We start from the raw sequence: 19812 nt of genomic DNA, 5'->3' as shown, positions 1-19812 counted from the left end.
AAGCAGGGACAGGCGTCCCTTCTACTTTTCATGGCACACTGCGGGAGCAGCAAGTCAAGAGCTCCTGGTCTTGTCATTGTTTTACATTGAAGAGGCCTTTCTATTAGCTGAAGCACCCTCTGCCTTTTTTCTTTTCCTTTTTTTTTTTTTTTAAAGATTTTATTTATTTATTTGAGAGAGAGGGAGAGCATGAGTTGGGGAGGGGGGCAGAGGGAGAAGAAGAAGCAGATTCCCCCCAAGCAGGGAGCCCAACGCGGGGCCAGATACCAGGACCCTGAGATCATGACCTGAGCCAAAGGCAGACACTTAACAGATTGAGCCACCCAGGCGCCCCTTTTTTTTCCTTTTCTTTTTTTTTTTTTTTGATAAGATGCACCAGCCTATGGCAGGTTTAGTTTAAAAAGTGCTGATCTCTCCCTGGCTCCAGGAACGTAGTGACTTACTTTGTGGGACTCTTGAGACAGGCTGAGGAGGGGGCTACCAGAAGAAGTCAGGTTTGGGGCTGCCAGACGACATTTTCACCACACAGTTCTGTTCTCGGGCACAGAACTCTGCTGAGAAAAATGGTAAGGGGCACGGTCTGGTCCCATGTCAGCCAAAGCCATTTAAAAAAAAAAATTCCATTGCAATAACGCTTTCAGCATGAAAAGGAAAAAACCTGGCCTTTCTCATTCAGCCAGTTTGGACATCGCAAGATGCTACATGATAAAAGATTGGGATTGTATGTTAGAGACAGTTGTAAAGCAGTGGGTCTCAGTGTGTGGGCCTGGGACCAGCATCACCAAGGACGTATTTCTTGTCATAAATGCAAATGCTTGGGTCCCATCGCAGACCTGCTGAATCAAAAACTCTGAGGTGGGCCCAGGAATCTGTGTTTTTACAAGGCTTCCCTCCAGGTAATGCTGAAACCACCAGGTTAGTGTTCCGGGGTTGCCCCAAGTGAATTCGGAAGGAACAAACATTCCCTAAGCACTTGCTTCCATGCTACTTCTACAAGAATTAGATCTCATTTTTAAAGATTATTTATATATGTATGTATGTATGTATTTATTATTTGACAGAGCACGCGAGAGAGAGAGCACAAGTAGGGGGAGTGGCAGGCAGAGGGAGAGGGAGAAGCAGACTCCTCGCTGAGCAGGGAGCCTGATGTGGGGCTTGATCCCAGGACCCTGGGATCATGACCCGAGCTGGAGGCAGATGCTTAATGACTGAGCCACCCAGGCGCCCTAGATCTCATTTTTAGATTAGAAAATTGAGATCCGAGAAGTTGGGACCTGCTCAGAGTCTCAGTAGCAGAGCCAGGATTTGGCCAGGGGCCTCTCTGAGCCCAGGTGCAGAGAGAGGAATGTAATGGATGAGAGCCTGGACTCTGGAGCCACAGTGTCAGGCTGGAACCCAGCTATGTTACGTAAGTGCTGTGTGGCCTTAGGCAAGTTGGTTGACCTCTCTATGCCTCCATTTCCTCATCTACAGACTTCTGCTTTTGTGGGTTTTGAGAAGATCCAATAAGATAATCCATGTAAGGGACTGGAGCAGTATCTGGCGTATAGTAAACACCCAATGGGTGCTATTTTTATTATTGTTATGCTGCTTCTCAACATGGTGGAAAGAACACACAGCTTTGGTCCTTGGGTCTCTTCCCTGGCATTGACCAAAGACGGAGCCTAAGAGCGCCAGTAGAAACAATCAACAGTCTCCCTCTTCCCCAAAGCTCTCTTGGAGGCCACCCATTCCAGCCTCCAGAGGCCCCAGTATTTACTCCCATCTCATAAAATAGGTGTTCCACTCCCTCGCCTGCCTCTTGCATGAGACCATCACGTGCCAACGCCCAGCTATACATAGCCCGGGCCTCATCTGAGAGTGGCAGAAAGTGACAGATTACTGGGGATAAACGTCAGCTCTCCAGTTCCAAGGGAGGACACGCAGTTGTTGAATTACTTGACGTGTCGCCAGATGGTATCAGGGACAGTGGGTGAAAACAGTGTGCTTCTTGGCTTACGTGGAAAAAGCAGGATTGTAGCCAGGGTATTTTTAATGACCGGCCTGAGGGACATTCACTTTGAGCAAAGATCTGTGACATTTTTTCCCCAGGCTCCTCAGTCCTCGATTTTGTGCAGATTCTTGACCCTGCAGAAGGTACCCCTCCCCCAACACTCAGTTCCCTTTAACGGAACCGCCCATGCCTTCCCCACCTTCCCTCTGACCATGAGATGTGGTACCAATGTAGCTTTCTTCAGTCCATTCCAGGAGTTGAGGAGTGCCATGAAGGGACTGCACTTGGAGCGACAAACACGGGGCCCCTGATGGTCTGCATCTGCTGTCCCAAGGCCCAGGGAGTGGTCACGTGGCCCTTGGAACGTGCCCCCTGGTGCTGCTGGATGACTCTCTCCTGCCTTTCATGGGCAGACTTCTTGAACCAGTGATCCACACCTGCTCTAACATGTCCTTGTCACCCACTCAACTGCTTAACTCCCAGGGCTTTGGCTTTTGGCCCAGCTCTTCTCTAAAAGGTCACCAGTGACTTACCAGTCCTGAAAGGAGAGACCTCGTGGTGGTCCCACTGTCCGTGACTCCCTGCAATACTTGATCCGACCACCTGCTCCTTCTCGAGCTTCTCTCCTGCCATGCCTTTGGAGTCACCACGCTATGTCCCCTGTCCTCCTCCGATTTCTCCCCCCCCACTCCTCCCTGCCTCCAGGGCATGCTTCCGCCCTGTGGTTTTCTCACACACTGGCCTCCCTGAAGATGCCACCTGCCCTTATGCCCCCACCTTTCACCTCCATGGCTCCGTTTGGGACCTCTCCCCCTGAGCGCCAGGTTGGCACCTCCAGCACTTGACTGGATTTTGATTGCCATAAACACATTGCATCTAAATCCAAGCTGAGAACTTCACCTCCGGTTCTGGCATGCCCCCCTGATGTCACTGTTTTGTCCTTCAGTCTGTTCTCTGGCCTCTTGCCTCCTCTTTTTGTGAGGTCTCCGTCCCTTCTCTCTCCATAGCCACTGAAGAGTTGTCAGTCTGACTGACTCTCCACTTGTAACATCACCTCCCACATTACATCCGTCCCCTTGCCGCCGCCTCAGTCTGAGACCAGTCGTCTTCCATTCAGACAATGGCATCAGCCTCAACTGGTCACCTTTCCTTTCCAGTCTCCTTCCTGTCTGTCTGGTCTATGCCCTCAGATGGACCCTCCTCAAACTCCAATTAGCTGTATTGTTCTCCTACCCAAATACTTCCAGCTGAGAACCACTCGTCCTCATATTCAAATCCTTTACCCTCTTTTTCTTGTGTGCCTTAAATACACCACTCCATTCAGCACCCTCAAGTAAGCTCTCTGCTCAAGTAAGCCAGCCTGTTCTATACCCATCCTGCACATCTGCATCTCTAAACCTCCGCTCTGCCATCTTGGCTTCCTGAGACGCCCTCGCTGCTGGCCTCTGCCTATCCATGTGCTGCTCCTTGGTCAAGGTCTAAGGGGCCTCTCCTCTCCCAAGCAGTCTCTTCTTGTATTCATTCATTTCCTTGAGAAACTAATTGTGTTTTTAGTTACTGCAAGGTAGTGGTGTGGCTCCAGCTCTTCTGATTTTTCAAGGAAAGCCAGAAATCTCAATTTCCATGTGAAATTGCGTAATTTAAAAATTTTTACACCATGCTATAAAGATGGTACCTACCAGAGGCACATAGTACCTTAAAATTACAATTTACAGACTACTTCATGTGCAACATAAATATGAAATAGTAATACATTCAGTGTACAGAGACAAAAGAGAGTAACAATTCTACTTTCAGGATAGGTTTTGGGTCTATAAAAGTAGATTTTCTTGCAAATCAGGAGTTGAATGTTCATCCTACGAATTTGGGATTTAAATGACAGGACAAAAATATGGCAGTGTTCATCACTTTTTCATTTTACAGGTGAATTTAGTGATATAACATTTCCATCAGTTAATGTAACCAGATGACTTTAAAATCTTTTTTTAAAAAAAAGATTTTATTTATTTATTTGAGAGAGAGAATGAGAGAGTGAGAGAGAGAGCATGAGAGGGGGGAGGGTCAGAGGGAGAAGCAGACTCCCCACTGAGCAGGGAGCCCGATGCAGGACTCGATCCTGGGACTCCAGGATCATGACCTGAGCTGAAGGCAGTTGCTTAACCAACGGAGCCACCCAGGCGCCCAAAATCTTCTTTTTTTTAATTTTATGAAAATATTCAATGAAACAAATTTATTTATTTATTATTTATTTGTTTGTTTGTTTGTTTGTTTGTTTTAGAGAGGGAGGAAGAAAGGCGGTGGGAGGGGCAGAGGGAGAGAGAGAATCTTAAGCAGGCTCTGTACCCAGTATAGAGCCCAACTCGGGGCTCCATCTCACAGCCCTGAGATCATGACTGGAGCTGAAATCAAGAGTCAGAGGCTTAACTGACTGAGCTACCCAGGAGCCCCTCAGTGAAACAACTTTTATTGAGATATAACTGACATACAATATTGTATTAATTTTAGGTGTACAACATAATGATTTGATGCATATGTATATTGTGAAATGATCCACCACAGTAAGTTTACCTAACATATCCATCACTGTACATAGTTACTAATTTTTTGTGTGTGATGAGAACATTTAAGATCTATTCTCTTAGCAACTGTCAGACATACAATACAGTATTATTAACTATACCCATTATGCTGTATTTACATCCCTAGGACTTATTTTTCTTAGAGCTGAAAGTTTGTACCTTTTGACCGCCTTCATTCATTTCACCCACCCCACCACCACCTCTGCCAACCACTCATCTGTTCTCTGTATCTATGAGTTCAGTTTTGTTTTGTTTATAGATTCCACAATTCAAATCAGATCATACTAAGGGCAAGGAACTAATATTCTTTGAGATCCATTCTGGTCAGCTACTCTAAAGGGAGAGCATGGGGAGAAAAACAGACATGGACAGGGAGCTTACAGCTATCAAATGAGTAAGTATAGCTAAATGATTGTATAAGTCAAGGTGTGCTTACGAACTGAGAAAGTGTAAAGAAAGAGCACAGGGTGTCTTGGACAAGAGTACAAAAGGCACCTGATTCAGACTGGGGTTCAGGGAATGCCTTTTGAGGAACTGACGTTTACGTGTAGCCTTCAAGGATAGTCGGAGTTGGAGACATATGGAGAAAAGGGTCTCCTAGAAAGAGGGAAGGGCGTATGTGGAAGCAGAGTGTGTTCAGTGCCCTTCTGTGGGTAGAACCAGGCATTCCCTGCAGGCACCTGCAGCCAGTGCCCAGCCTAGGGCTTAGGGACACGGCCGAACAGGGACACCCCATGCAAAGACCTCCTGAGGCAGGAAAGAACTTGATGGTTTGAGGAACTGAAGAAGAGTATATTAAGTAAGAGGCAGAGTGGCCCCAAATGAGGTTAGAGAGGCAGGCAGGCCAAACGGTACAGGGCCCTGTTGGCCGTGTTAGGGATTTTAGATTTCATTCTGAGTGCATGAAAGTTAAATCCATGCTAATCACAGCCCACTAGGCTGTGCGTGATTTGACCTCCCAGCCCACGAGCTCTCTCTCTCTCTCTCTAATTCTCCATAACCCTTGTTTTCTACCTTTTTTTCCTCCATACTTACCAGTTAATTTTTCATTAGCTTCCTCCTTAATGAAATCACAGGGTCCTTGACACTGTCTTACACACTTCTATTGGGCACATACCTCGATCAAAGCAGGTCCTCGATGAATAGTTTTTGTTTTCTTCCCATTCCAATACATTAGGCTTTGGTCCTTTTTAATTGGCACAAGGTCTAGAAACTTACCCAGCTGTCATAATATTAAGAAAAAAATATATAACATTTATTAAGCACTTACTGTATGCCAACACTGTGTCAACAACTTTATGTGCATTATCTCATTTAATCTTCAAAACAGCTTCTTGAAATAGATATTGTTATTGTCCATGTTTTATAGCAGAGTCCCAGCACTTGTGATCCAGTTGGGAATCCAGGTCTTTGATGCCCAGCATTGTATTATTAACCACTGGGCCAAACTATTTAAAGATGGGATTCAGTTATTCATTTAAAGATGAGATCTACTTTGATTACGTCATTGCAGAGATAACAATGGTGCAATAAATACCTATATAATGCAATAAAAAGAGAGAGAGAAAGGCTATACTATGAATATCTACTTATTTACACTGACTTTTGCATATTACTTAGCATAACTTTTTTTTTTTTGTAAAGTTGGTTTGTACTCAAAAGAATCATCTAGAGTCAAAGCAGATCCTAATGTTTCTGGAAAGAATGAGCACTGCACCAGTGCCCAGGTCTGTATGTACCAACCAATAAGTGACAACCTCATTCTCTGGCATGGACAATAGACAAGACCATCTGAGAAGTAACCAACCAAACAAGCAAACAAAACCAGCGGGGGAAAGATTACAAGTCAACAGGAGAAAATTGCAGTCAGATCGGAAAAGAGTATTCCAGTTTTCTGAGAATTCAGGAGACATATTGACTCTCTCTTTTTTTCTCTTCCTCATATTTGTAACTCTTAATCAGTGTAATTAGTGACAATTGCCTCTTCCCACTTTGGCTCAAAAGTCCCTTGAACTTATGAAGTGCTTGGGCCAGTCCATCCATTCATCCAAAGTATGCTGAGTCTCTCTAAGGAGCTATATGAGAGACCAGAGGCACAAAATGGGGTCCTTCTCCTTAGGGAAGAAAGATGGACAGTATAGAAGAGGTTTATACATGACTCTAATGACTGCAAAGTCAGTGTCAGAGTGCCATGTCCCTGCCATGGGCTATTGGAATTCACAGAAGGGAGGCTGGAGTGAAAGATGAGCCTGGAGCTGGCTTTGCAGCCAGGAGTGCCAAGGCTAGCAGCAACTGAGAGCGTGCAGTGAGACTGGGCTGCAGGAGAGTGGAGAAGGGAACATATGAGCTGGCGATTTAGGACCAGAGCAAAGGTGGAGACAAGATGGAGTCAAGTTTGAGAGGCAGACAATGTCCGGCTGGCCCCATCAGCTCGGCGGGGATTGTTGGTCCTGGGGGGGGGCCTGGGTCATGTCAGGACTCAGCCCGGGAGGGCCCGGGCTTTCACCCCAGACGTTCTCCCCCAACCTAGTCTCACTGCTCTCTCTTGGGTTGCTGCCAGCACTGGCCATGTAGGGTGCTTGCTAGGGCTGACGGGAGTGATGACAGAGCTCAAGTGGGCAGGCTTTGGCCTAATCAGGGTGGGAGGCGAGAGTGACAGGACACTGCAGGGACTGTGCCTATGGGTGCCAAGGAGGAGGTGGGCAGGTCTCAGCTAGCATGGGTTTCTGGCCCATCTGGGACTGCGAGCTCTGTCCATCCCTCTGTTTTTAGGACAGTAACTGGCTATGCTTAGTTAAAAAGGAAACCCAAGAAACAGGACTGAGCTTGTCTGAGATAGCACCTCTCTCTCATACGGGTTCAAAAGTCAGATATAAATATGGATAAGGTAACTAGAGGCTATGCTTTCCACGCCTAGAGGAGTCACGCCTTTACATCTACCTAAAGCCCAAGAAAAAATGTGCTATAGGCCTAGGAGAGGTCAGGGGTAAAATTCTGTTTAATTCTCAGAGTTGATCGCTTATATTCTCACTATTATTAATATTTCTCTCCTATGCCTAAGGTAGAGGGGTCAACAGAGCAAAGCATGGGCCTGAGGGTCACAGTTGAAAAACATGCTACCGTATCACTTTTGGATGAACTGACCATCATTTATAGCAGTGCTTTCCAGAGCGTGGTATGTGGCCTGAGATCTGCTGTGTCAGAATCATGGGGTGTGGTAGTGCAGCTTTTAAAAACGTACATCTCGGAACCCCACCCCAGCTCTGTTCTCTACTTTCTGCTGCTGAGGCCCAGGAAGCCCCATTTTATTTTATTTTAAGAATTTATTTATTTATTTGACAGAGAGAGAGCGAGAGCAGGAACACAAGCAGGGGGAGTGGGAGAGGGAGAAGCAGGCTTCCTGCTGAGCAGAGAGCCCGATGCGGGGCTCGATCCCAGGACCCTGGGATCATGACCTGAGCCGAAGGCAGATGCTTAATGACTGAGCCACCCAGGCACCCCGAGGAAGCCCCATTTTAGCCTGTGATTTAAATGCATGCTGAAGTTTAGGAATCACTGCTAGGGGCTCATGCTCCAGGAGTAAGAAAACTTACTAATATCACAAAGCCATTAGGTCTCACCATCATTAATTTTGAATGATAGACAAGGGAACATTTAAATCAACATTTTGATAGCACTAAGTAGGGCAGAGTGGCTTATATGTCTACATTTCAAAAATGACCTTGTCTAATGAATTGAAGGCAATAGACAAAAGCCAAGTGACTTTGCAGAAAGATTGGCCTGTTTAAGCATTGCAGGAAAGCTCAGATGAGTCATCACATAAACACTGATGATGATGTCTTTCATCCTAAGCCTTCCCTAGTCTCGGCCAAAATCCAAGGAAAGGAGAGAAAACTGCCCTAGGGGCAGGTGGTGCCATATGTTGCCTGCCCCTCCACCCCCAGTCACCAGGGGCACTCCACAGAGCAGCTTCTGTGCTGTGACCAATACGCTTAGCCTTAAAGGAACCGAGGTGGTTAGGAGCAGAGGGCAAGAAAGGGAATGGGGAGCATGTGAGAAGGTTAAGGAGGGAAGAATGAATCGACAAAGAAAGTCCTCAAAGAAGTTAAAACAAGAAAGGAAATCCAAGGCAGAAGCCACAGATGCTGGGAACAGTGGAGGGGGACATAGGAATGAAGAGAAAATGAGAGAAGCAACCACAGAAGAGGAAGCAGAGGGATTTACAACACAGACTGTAGAGCTAAATAGATCCAGGCTCACTCCACCAAGAAAACAAGAAATCTTAAAGGTATGTGCACCAAAGAACAGAACGGCAAAATATGTGCAACAAAAACTGATAGAACTGAAAGGAAAAGTAGACAAATTCCTAAGATTGAGAACAAAGCATAGAGGTCCACTTTTACTACCTTTATTCAATATAATGCTGGAAGTTCTTGTCAGTCAATAAGGAAACACAAAAAAATAAAAGGCATACAGATTGTCCATATTTGTAAATGACAGAATTGTCTACATAGAAAATCCAAGGGAATCTGCAAAAACAAAACAGAAACCTCTTAGAATTAATAATAGTTTAGCAGGGTTGCAAGATACAAAATAAACATGCACAAACCAATTATATATCTATTTACTGGCAATAAACACATGGACACCAAAATTTAAAATACACTACTATTAAAATCACTCAAAACATTTAAATACTTAGGTAGAAACCCAACAAAACATGCACAAGACTTGTATGCTAACAACTACATAATGCTGATGAGAGAAGTCAAAGAAGATCTAACTAAATGTTCATGAGTTGGAAGACACCATAGTAAATATGTCAATTCTCCCTAAGTTAACATACAGATTTAAAGATTCAATGCAATTCCTGTGAAAATCCTAGAAATATTTTTTGTAATTATACGCAAGATTATTCTGAAGTTTATATGGAAATGCAAAGGAACTAAACTTGCTAAAGCTATTTTGAAAAAGAAGATCATGTGGGAGGTGCCTGGCTGGCTCAGTCAGGGAAGCATGCAACTCTTGATGCCAGGGTTGTGAGTTCAAGACCCACGTTGGGTGTAGAAATTACATAAAAATAAAATCTTAAAAAAAAAAAAAAAGAATTGTGTGGGAAGAGGCAGTCTACTCACCTTCAAGGTCTATTATATAGTGACTGTAATCAAGACCATGTGATATTGGCAGACAGAAGAGAGAAAGCAGCAATAGATCCACATAATTATGTCAGCTGATCTTTGACAAAGGTGCAAAAGCAATTCAATGGAGGAGAGATATACTTTTTAACAGTGGTGCTGGACAAAAAAAAACTTCAACATAAATCTCACACCTTACCAAAATACAGCTCAAAATGGATCATGAGCTTAAAAGTAAAATTAAAATTAAAACTATACAAATTTTAGAAAAAGATGGCACCTGGGTGGCTCAGTTGGTTAAGCATCTGATTCTTGATTTTGGCTCAGGTCGTGATCTCAGGGTCCTGGGATTGAGCCCTGCATCAGGCTCCCCACTCAGTGGAGAGTCTGCTTCAGGATTCTCTCTCTCCCTCTGCCCCTGCCCCTGCTTGCTCATGCATGCCTGCACGCACTCTCTCTCTCTAACATAAATAAATAAATCTTTCACAAAAGATTTTTAGAAAATGAGTTAGGAGAAAATTTCAAGATATAGGGCTAAACAAAGAGTTCTTAGACTTAACACTAAAGGCGCAATCCATAAATGGAGAAGCTGATAAATTGGACTTGATCAAAATTAAAAACCTTTCTTCTGTGAAAGGCCCTATTAAGAAGATAAAAAGATAAGCTACAGAGTGAGAGAAATATTCATGAACCACATCTCTGACAAAGGACTAATATTAAAAAGCTCTCAAAACTCAACAACCAAAAAGCAACCCATTTACACATGAAAAAGTGCTCAACATCACTCGGCATCAGGGAAATACAAATCAAAACCTCAATGAGATACCACCTCACACCAGTCAGAATGGCTAAAATTAACAAGTCAGGAAACGACAAATGTTGGAGAGGATGCGGAGAAAAGGGAACCCTCCTACACTGTTGGTGGGAATGCAAGCTGGTGCAGCCACTCTGGAAAACAGTATGAAGGTTCCTCAAGAAGTTGGAGATAGAGCTACCCTATGACCCAGCAATTGCACTACTGGGTATTTACCCCAAAGATACAAATGTAGGGATCTGAAGGGGCACATGCACCTCAATGTTTATAGCAGCAATGTCCACAATAGCCAAACTGTGGAAAGAGCCAAGATGTCCATCGACAGATGAATGGATAAAGAAGATGTGGTATATGTCTACAATGGAATATTATGCAGCCATCAAAAAATGAAATCTTGGAATTTGCAACAATGTGAATGGAACTAGAGGGTATTATGCTAAGTGAAATAAGTCAATCAGAGAAAGATAAGTATCATATAATCTCACTGATATGAAAAATTTGAGAAACAAGACAGAGGATTATAGGGGAAGGGAGGGAAAAATGAAACAAGATGAAACCAGAGAGGGAGACAAACCATAAGAGACTCTTAATCTCAGGAAACAAACTGAGGGTTGCTGGAGTGGAGAAGGGTGGGAGAGATGGGGTGGCTGGGTGATAGACATTGGGGAGGGTATGTGCTATGGTGAGCGCTGTGAATTGTGTAAGACTGATGAATCACAGACCTGTACCCCTGAAACAAATAATACATTATATGTTAAAAACAACAACAACAACAACAAAAAACAACTCATTTCGTAAAGAGGCAAAAACCTGAACAAGAATTTCATGGAAAAGAAGATACAGATGTCAAATAAGTACATGAAAAAATGTTCGGCCTCATTAGACATTAGGGAAATGCAAATTAAAACCAAAATGAAATATCACTACACATCTGTTAAAATGGCTAAAATTTAAAATAATGATAACTCCAAATGCTGGCAAGGATGTGGAAGAACTGAATCACTCATCACTACATTGCTGGTGGGAACGTAACGTGGCACAGCTACTCAGGAAGACAGTTTGGCGGTTTCTTTAAATATTAAACCTGCAATTACTATACTCAGCAATCACACCCCTGATCATGTTTCCTAGAGTAATTAAAACCAACCTTCACAAAAAACCTGTACACTAATGGTTGTAGCAGTTTTGTTCATGATAGCCAAAAACTTTAAACAACCCAGTTGTCCTTAAATGTATGAATAATTGACCAAACCATAGTACCTCCATAGCATGGGAATACTACTCAGCAATTTAAAAAATAAATGACTTTTGATATGCACAAAAATCTCAATGAATCTCCAAAGAAATATGATGGTTAAAGAAGCTAATCCCAAAATGTTACATACTACATGATTCAACTTATGTAACATTCTTGAGGTGAAAAGGTTATAGAAATCTTTTTAAGAAGGGGATGAGGGCGGGAGCAAGCAGATATGACTATAAAGGGTTAACATGAGGGGTCCTTGTGGTTATGGATATGTTCTGTATCTTGACCATATCAATGCCAAAGTCTAGTTTGTGATATTGTATTGCAGTTTCGCAAGATGTTACTTTGGGGGAAACTGGGTGAAATGTACAAGGGATCTCTGTATTACTTCTTAGAATTGCACGGTGATCTAAAATTACCTTTTTAAAAAAGTTTAAAGAAAAGTGCTATTAATATTTCATGATCTCTCTAGTAGTTTCTCCACTGTTTTTATTTAAGCACCCATTCACCAAATGTCAAGACCTAGACTTCAGTCAGTTAGGCCTCCCTGCTTCCTTAGATCTGAGTTTCAGGGAGGTTAACATGATGCCAGTCCCGCGTTTGGTGTCATCATCTGTGCTGATGTCCACCCAGAGTAGCTTCCAGCCATCAGTCCACCTAGGACACTGCTGCACCCTCTTCCCCATTGTGGCTAATGTTTCCGTTCCAATGTACCACCAGTTCTTCCTCTCAGTGGGCTGTGGGAACACTTCAGAAGCCATCTTGGGTCTATCTGCACTGACACACCCAGTGCACATTACTACTTCACAAGGCCAGGGGCTGGGACAGCTCAAGAACAGTGCTTGGGTATTGGGGACACCGGTCTTCTTTGTTTTCAGTTTCCTCAGCTTTTCTGGCATTCCTCAGCTTTTTCAAGGGTGAGAGGGAGGATTTAGATGGGGCACAGTTAAGTGACCACACAGGGCACGTTGCGAACTCGTGTCCCCACCTGACTCCAGGTTCAGTTGGTGGCTAGCGAGGGGCTCTGGGCCCCTTGTCATGTATCCACGGTCATCCAAGTAATCTTTGCTTCCTTTTTGATTCTTCTCTCCCCCAATTCTAAGTTTATCCACCCTGAGAGCAGAGTACAGTGGATTTATTCTTCCAAATCCTGTATCTTAGGTCTGATCCTCACATTTTCTCTCTTTGGTTCTCAGCCTTCTGCTAAACCATCCTTCTCCTGGGGGATAGCATGGAATCCCTTTGTTGCTGCTTGAATTGGTCAGATTAGCAGGACTTATGGAGGAAAATCCTCTTGTTATTACACCATAATATTATCCCATGATTTTTCTACCATTTTTCTGCCCTTGGTCTGCTCACCCTCTGGTTTGTCTTTCCCTTCAGCTTGTGGCCCAGATCCTGGAACATAAAGATATAGGCTTTGTGATGGTGGATGCCAAGAAAGAAGCCAAGCTTGCCAAGAAACTGGGTAAGTAGGACTTTTTGAGGTATACCTGGAAAAACAAATGTGTCTCTCAAAAAAAAAAAAAAAACAACAAAACAGTTTCATTTCTTCATGCATGATAACTGGACTATTTTTAAATAAATACGAAATGATTCTGCACACCTTAGTCTTGGGATGGGGGAGAGTTTCATGAAAGCAGTATTGGCCTGCATTGAACGATTTCACATGAAAGATCTAATATAGCTTTGTGTCATTGTAGAAACTGACGCCAGAGTCAAACTTTTCTTTTTGACTCCTAGAGCGGGTTAAAAGCCTAGCCTCTTTATCTCACTGCCATGGTGATCTCTCTGGGGGAGAGAAAAATCTCTTCTCCCATCACCGATTATTTCCTTACCTCTTGGCTGAAGCAGCCAACACAAGATAGCATGAATAGTAGTGACTCTGAGGTCCCAGTGGTTTCTAAATGTAAAGCTAAACCCCAGCTGGGCATTATCATTGAGGGCGAGGGGGAGGATTTAGATGAGGCATGGTGAAGTGACCGCACAGTGCATGTTGTGATCTCTTGTGTCCATTATGTCATGCTTAAGTGCAAGTGCACTTTAAGACTCTCACACCCCAAATCCCAAGGAGAGAGAATATGGGGAGCCCCTCTGCTTTCTGAACACCCACACACAGGTAGTAGCCATTTTGCCTTTTCTGCATGACCAGTGAAGAATGGCTATTTAAAAATAGCAGGAGGTTATAAAACAGGACCTTTGAAGAAAGGTTAATTGGATTTGGAGTAGTAAACACAGGGGGGAAAAAAAGATTAGTAGTGGCGTCAGGTACATGAAAGTTCATTATCTTAAGGCATTACAAACAGTTGTCCTCTATATTCAAGAAGAACAGCTTTTTTTTTTTTTTAAGATTTAAATTTTTTGAGACTGTATTTAGGTTAGACACAAAGAAGTCATGACTATAAAATGATAATGAATTATTAAGAATGTCTGTGGTATCTTTTCCCTGGAGACAAATTAAGGAATATGTTTTCCCTTTGAGCAGGAGAACAAAGTATGTTAAATTCTTTCCCTAGTCAAAAGCAATTCAGTGCCTTGTTTCTCTTCCTCCAGAACCTATTGGTTCCCTAGTTTTCTTTCCTATTGTTTTCATGGGAAGCTGAATTTGGGAGAATTTCCAGTAAATTTAGTTAGAAGAAAACACCAGTATTCCAGTGATCTAAAAATTTAGCGGGGGGACAAGCTGGGCAAGCTTTCATAAGAATGGACCAGTGGTTATTCTCCTAGTGGATGGAGCTTGAAAAACCTACATGAACTTTTCTCCAAAAGCTCAGCCTGGAGGAATTGGGGCAGGTTCTTTTGGACTATTTGGTTCTCGGAGTTTACAGGACAGTTGTATTTTGTGAACCTACGCCTTTATCTTCATCCTCTCTTCCATTTGCCTGAGTTTCATCTCCATCAGGCTATGCCTGAACTACTACAAAAGCCTCCTAACTGATCCTACTTAGAGCAAAATCCAACATCAGGACATCGGCTGATGTTCCCAAGGTACCCTTCATGATCGGTCACTGCTGGCCTCAAGGATACCTGGTACATCAGTCCTTTGGATTTACAAATGGTGCTCCAGGGTGTGCCCGGGCTCTTCACATGCACCCTCCACAGCAGGCAGTGGGCCAACCTCCTTTTCCCTAGAGGTTTTGCAGGAGAGTTCATTTGGAGAAAGCATTCTCTAGCTAATAGAGAGCTTGGAAACAATTAGTCTAAGGAATTAAGGATGCCATGCAGTTGGACTAAATGCCAGCCTCAGTTATTTAGCATTCCTAGGGGGAAACACAGTTTTCCAGCAAACATTTGTTAAAGCACACAGTATTATGCCAGGAGCAATGGAGGGTAGAAAAATGCAGAACCTTCCCTTGTGGCATTATCAGCTAACTGGGAAAAGATGTGCAGAATTCAGCTACGATAGAAAAGTAAGCTGTTCATCCTAGCCACGGACATTTATGGGGTGCCTAATGTGTCCAGGCTCTGTGCAAGATCCTGGGATGCCAAGGGGAGAGTGGTTCTGCCTTTGGAGAGCTTACTGTTCCAGTGAGTACTGTAAATGGAGCCAAGAGAAGAGCAGTAGTGGCAAGAGGGTGGCCTTCTTGGGAAAAATGAGTCCTAAGCTGAGACTCGAAGGAACTGACCAGGATGGGGGAATGGGGATCGAAGTCACTCCAAATTTGGGGAACCAGGAGAACATCTGTGACTTTTCCTTTACACACCCTTTCACATCAGCACCGGGGCAAGAAGCAAGGAAGCTGCACAGAGGATTAAGATAGCAGGTCTACCCAGAGGAGAACGTGAAGGGTGGGACTGGCGTTAGGTTGTGGAAGGATTGGAATGCCTGGCTAAGGAGTCAAGTGGGCAGGGGGCATTGAAACTTTTGGCAGGGAGAATAGGGCTGGCAGTATTTTTGGAAAATTAAAGCAACGGTAGGGTAGAGAATAGATTTTTCTTTCAAATTGAAGTCCAGGTGGAGCTGTTGGTTCTTGACGATTTCAATTTAAGTGTGTACTTTGGGAGCCCTTTACAGGGATGGTTTCAAGGGAACTGATCCTAAGTTGAATGCTAGCCCCACTGATCCTGACCCCACTGTCATCCAGGGATCCTGATCCAGACCTCAGCCCACAGGATGGCTCTTCTTGCATCAGGATGACCTTGTCTTGGGGACTCTGTTTCTTCCAGGTTTTGATGAAGAAGGAAGTCTGTATGTTCTTAAGGGTGATCGCACAATTGAGTTTGATGGCGAGTTTGCAGCTGACGTCCTGGTGGAATTTCTCCTGGATGTAAGCATTTATGCACAGTGGCCCTGCGTGGAGCTGTTTGGGTTCAGATATAGGGGGAAGTGAAATCCCAAAGTAAGAACAGAGAAGCTGGATAATCTGTCCTGGTCTAAGATTTCTCGGGCTTCACAAAAAACTAAGGAGTGCCTACTCTACAGTGCTATTTTCTTCTACTGGGAAGCTGGTCCTTAAGTTACCTTAGAAACTATTTTATTAGTGACCAGAGGGAGTACCAGCTAGCACAGAGTGGCCTGGTGCCTTTTCCTCACAGCCTCAAAAACCCAGAGAGAGTGAGTCAGAAGTGAGTTGAAGGCCACCTCCTGCAAAAAAAAGCACCCGTAGACTCTGCTCGGCTCTCTCATGAACCCATCCCTGCAAGCCCTAAAAAAAGTGAGGGAGGCAACAGAAAATTCTGAGCCCATCTCTTTCAGCTAAGTGGAGGCTTTTAGATGCACATAACAGAAACCATGCTTAACTACCTGACACAAAAAGCACAAACGGAAGAGCAGAGGGAGGGCAGATTTTAGACTGATAAATCACAGATAGTGCTCTTTTCAGTGTGTTGGCTTTTTCCTCAAGCTGACTCTTCACGTTGGTTTTAAGATAACCAGTGATTGGAGCTGATATGTCACATCTCCTCATTCATATCCAATTGGGGGTGAGGGGTGGGGGAGAGGATCTGGCTTCCATTGTTCTCTTAAAAGGAAAGGAGAATTTCCCCAAAGCTTTCAGCAAACCTACCCTGAAGAGTCATTGGCCAGAATTGGGTCACATGCCATTTCTAAACCAGTAACGGACAAGAGAAATAGAATTGCCTAGTCTCGGCCTACCCCTTGAGTTAAGCTAACTCCTCAGAAGGCACTGCTGCTGTGCACTCTGGGGGAGGATAGGGTCCACAGCTTCCTGCCAAAGTGTCCTACATGTGTGCCTGATGTCCCCGCGGTGCAGGGAGCAGTTCTCTTACTGGAACATATTTCATGTGCGTGTGTGTGGCATTCCAGCTAATTGAAGATCCCGTGGAGATCATCAACAGCAAACTGGAAGTCCAAGCCTTCGAACGCATTGAGGACCGGATCAAACTCATTGGCTTTTTCAAGAGTGAGGACTCGGAGTGTAAGTTGTCTGTCAGCCCCACTTGTGAGTCTAAAGGCTAGATTCCCAACTAGATATGTTAGAATGTTGCCCATAAAGATGAGGGGCCGGGGCACCTGGGTGGCTCAGTCGGTTAAGCGTCTGCCTTCGGCTCAGGTCGTGATCCCGGGGTCCTGGGATCGAGCCCCGCATCGGGCTCCCTGCTCTACGGGAGGCCCGCTTCTCCCTCTCCCACCTCCCCTGCTTGTGTTCCCTCTCTCGCTGTGTCTCTCTCTGTCAAATAAATAAATAAAATCTTTAAAAAAAAAAAAAAAGATGAGGGGCCATCAGCATATCCGGTGCTGGGTGGAATACAGGAAGAATTGTCCTTGCACCCTGTGTAATGGGACACATCTGCCAAAAGTATGCAGAGCAGGCAGGGATGCTGGAAGAGCATAAAGGTTGGGCCATGGTCTCTGGTCTTGGGGGGGTGTTTTACAGAAGAGAGAAACGTCTCCCTTCCCCTTTTCCACTTGCCCACCTACCAGTGGGACTCTCCCCTAGAATGGGTAAAGAGTAGGCTCTCTCCCTGATGTTGGCAGCTCCTGTGGTCACCAACTGGAGAGCTTCTCAGTCACTTGGACGGGATTAGAAGAAAATGTGGGTGGGCAGGGCTCAGCAGCTGCCACACAATGTGGAAAGTCGCTGGCCAGCCCCACAGCCAACAACCAAGGCTGCCCGCAGTAGCACAGCCTCACCCCTGGGTGTGATCCCTTTGTGGCCAGGTTTTGGGTGGGCATGAGAAAGCATCATAGCATCACCACAATCCACACTGGGGTGAAAGGGTGGGGAGCGGGAGTCAGGATGAGGAGGGACTAGGCAGGCTAACTCCTTGAGGATGTCTTTTTAAACAACTTTGGCAGCATGGCCCAATGAGGTAAGTCTTTTTCTGGAGCCTCAGCTGTGGCATAACCACAAAAGAGGATCTGGTAGCATTAGTACATGGGGGATGTGCAAAGGAGGGCTGCTTATGATGTTTCTGGAAACTCCAAAATATTTTGAAAATATTTTGAAAATTATTTGCAAAGCTGTTTCCTTACCTATGTGCCAACTGCCACTCTTTGTCTTCTCACCAGCAAGCTACCTATTTTTTCTCTCTCCTGTGACCAAACTTAGGTGTCTTCTCCTATGCTATATAAGAGCCTCTACTCACCCTCCTTAGCAGGGTGCTGGGGGAAGGTGGCTAGCCAGAGAAGTTTGCCCAGCCCTCCTTTGGGTGACTTCACTTCAATTTTTATGTTTCTTATAGATGCTGACTACTCAGGGTGCCCCACCTGCCCCGTTCTTCTTTCTCCTTAACTTCCTTCTATTTCCCTTTATCCTTTTCTGTCCCCACCTCTCAATTTGTTTCATCCTCTGTTTCTCTTCCCTCCATTAAGCTCAGGATAGCAGATAAGAAGGGAAGCAAGGCAAAGATTGGGATTAACAGCACATCTTCTGGTTCCTTTCCTCCCTACAAAGCCAATGACAAAAACAGCTCTTATTTAATCAACACACGTCATGTACCAGGGTCTATGCCAGGAACTCCACACTGATGCCTTACCTTCTTTCGCACTACTAGCCTGTAAGGCGGTTACCATATTATCAGCATTTTGATGAGGAGGAAATGACAAGAACAAAAAAGTTAAATTAACTCACTATCACATGGCTAGTAAATAAATCCTAGAGCCAAGATTTAAATCCTAGCAATCTGACTTTATAGCTTACACACTTAATGACTGTTTTGTACTTCCAAGACTACACACTTTTTCAGTTCATGGCACACACAATTTACGGCACACACAAAATGTGGTGATGCTTGTCCAGCCCATGGGGTAAACTGGAGGGGATTTGGACTTAGTGGAAAAACAAGACAAAACATTCTTTTGCTTTCTTATATACTACTACTACTAATAATAATAATAATCATAATAAAACAAGATAATAGAAAAGTTATCAATATTGCATTGTATAAATCTTCCAAATAAAATGTTTTTAGATTTTTTGAATGAGAATGTTGTACTTGCTTCTAAAACTATAGATTTTAAAACAACGACATGTAACTCCTGGTGAAGGGTTTAAATGATCTCTTTTGACGGTCACAGTCAACAAGAGACTTTGCTTGCACACGTGGATGGTGGCAAATGACAAGGTAACGGTAATTGCTTTTCCTTTGATTGATGAGCGGTCTTTTCTTACCACTGAACAGAATTTAGGAAATCTGATCTCTAAATTGTCCTTCAAGGGCGTGAGCATTGTTTCAGTCCTAATGGCTATTACTTTCGTTTTCATCGACAAATGAAGTATTCTTATGATAATTTGAATAGATTTCAAATTCAATCAAGTTTTCCATATTATATATTTCAAAAATAAGAAAGAGGCATTTCCTTAAGAATACACAGATAGAGTTCTACTGGTCTTACCATTTTTTTCTGGAGATTTAAATAATAAAATCACTAGTGAGCCATTTCAACTTCCTTTTTTTTTTATTCTTATGTTAATCCCCATACATTACCTCATTAGTTTTAGATGTAGTGTTCCATGATTCATTGTTTGTGCATAACACCCAGTGCTCCATGCAGAATGTGCCCTCCTCAATACCCATCACCAGGCTAACCCATCTTCCCACCCCCCTCCCCTCTAGAACCCTCAGTTTGTTTTTCAGAGTCC

General features: G+C 44.0%; 1 protein-coding gene across 1 annotated transcript in view; it reads left to right on the top strand.

Annotated features, from left to right (window-relative positions):
- Nucleotides 1–19812, top strand: part of CASQ2 (calsequestrin 2) — a 59872-nt gene that overhangs the window by 11287 nt on the left and 28773 nt on the right. The window contains exons 2-4 of the mRNA XM_021690115.1: nucleotides 13151–13235; nucleotides 15935–16035; nucleotides 17034–17145. Coding sequence (XP_021545790.1) covers nucleotides 13151–13235; nucleotides 15935–16035; nucleotides 17034–17145 — 298 coding nt within the window. The remainder of the gene's footprint in view (nucleotides 1–13150; nucleotides 13236–15934; nucleotides 16036–17033; nucleotides 17146–19812) is intronic.

Source organism: Neomonachus schauinslandi, chromosome 4, assembly GCF_002201575.2.
Source record: "Neomonachus schauinslandi chromosome 4, ASM220157v2, whole genome shotgun sequence".
Taxonomy (NCBI): domain Eukaryota; kingdom Metazoa; phylum Chordata; class Mammalia; order Carnivora; family Phocidae; genus Neomonachus; species Neomonachus schauinslandi.
The sequence above is the reverse complement of the archived record's forward strand: the minus strand, read 5'-3'. Positions and strand labels throughout refer to the sequence as shown.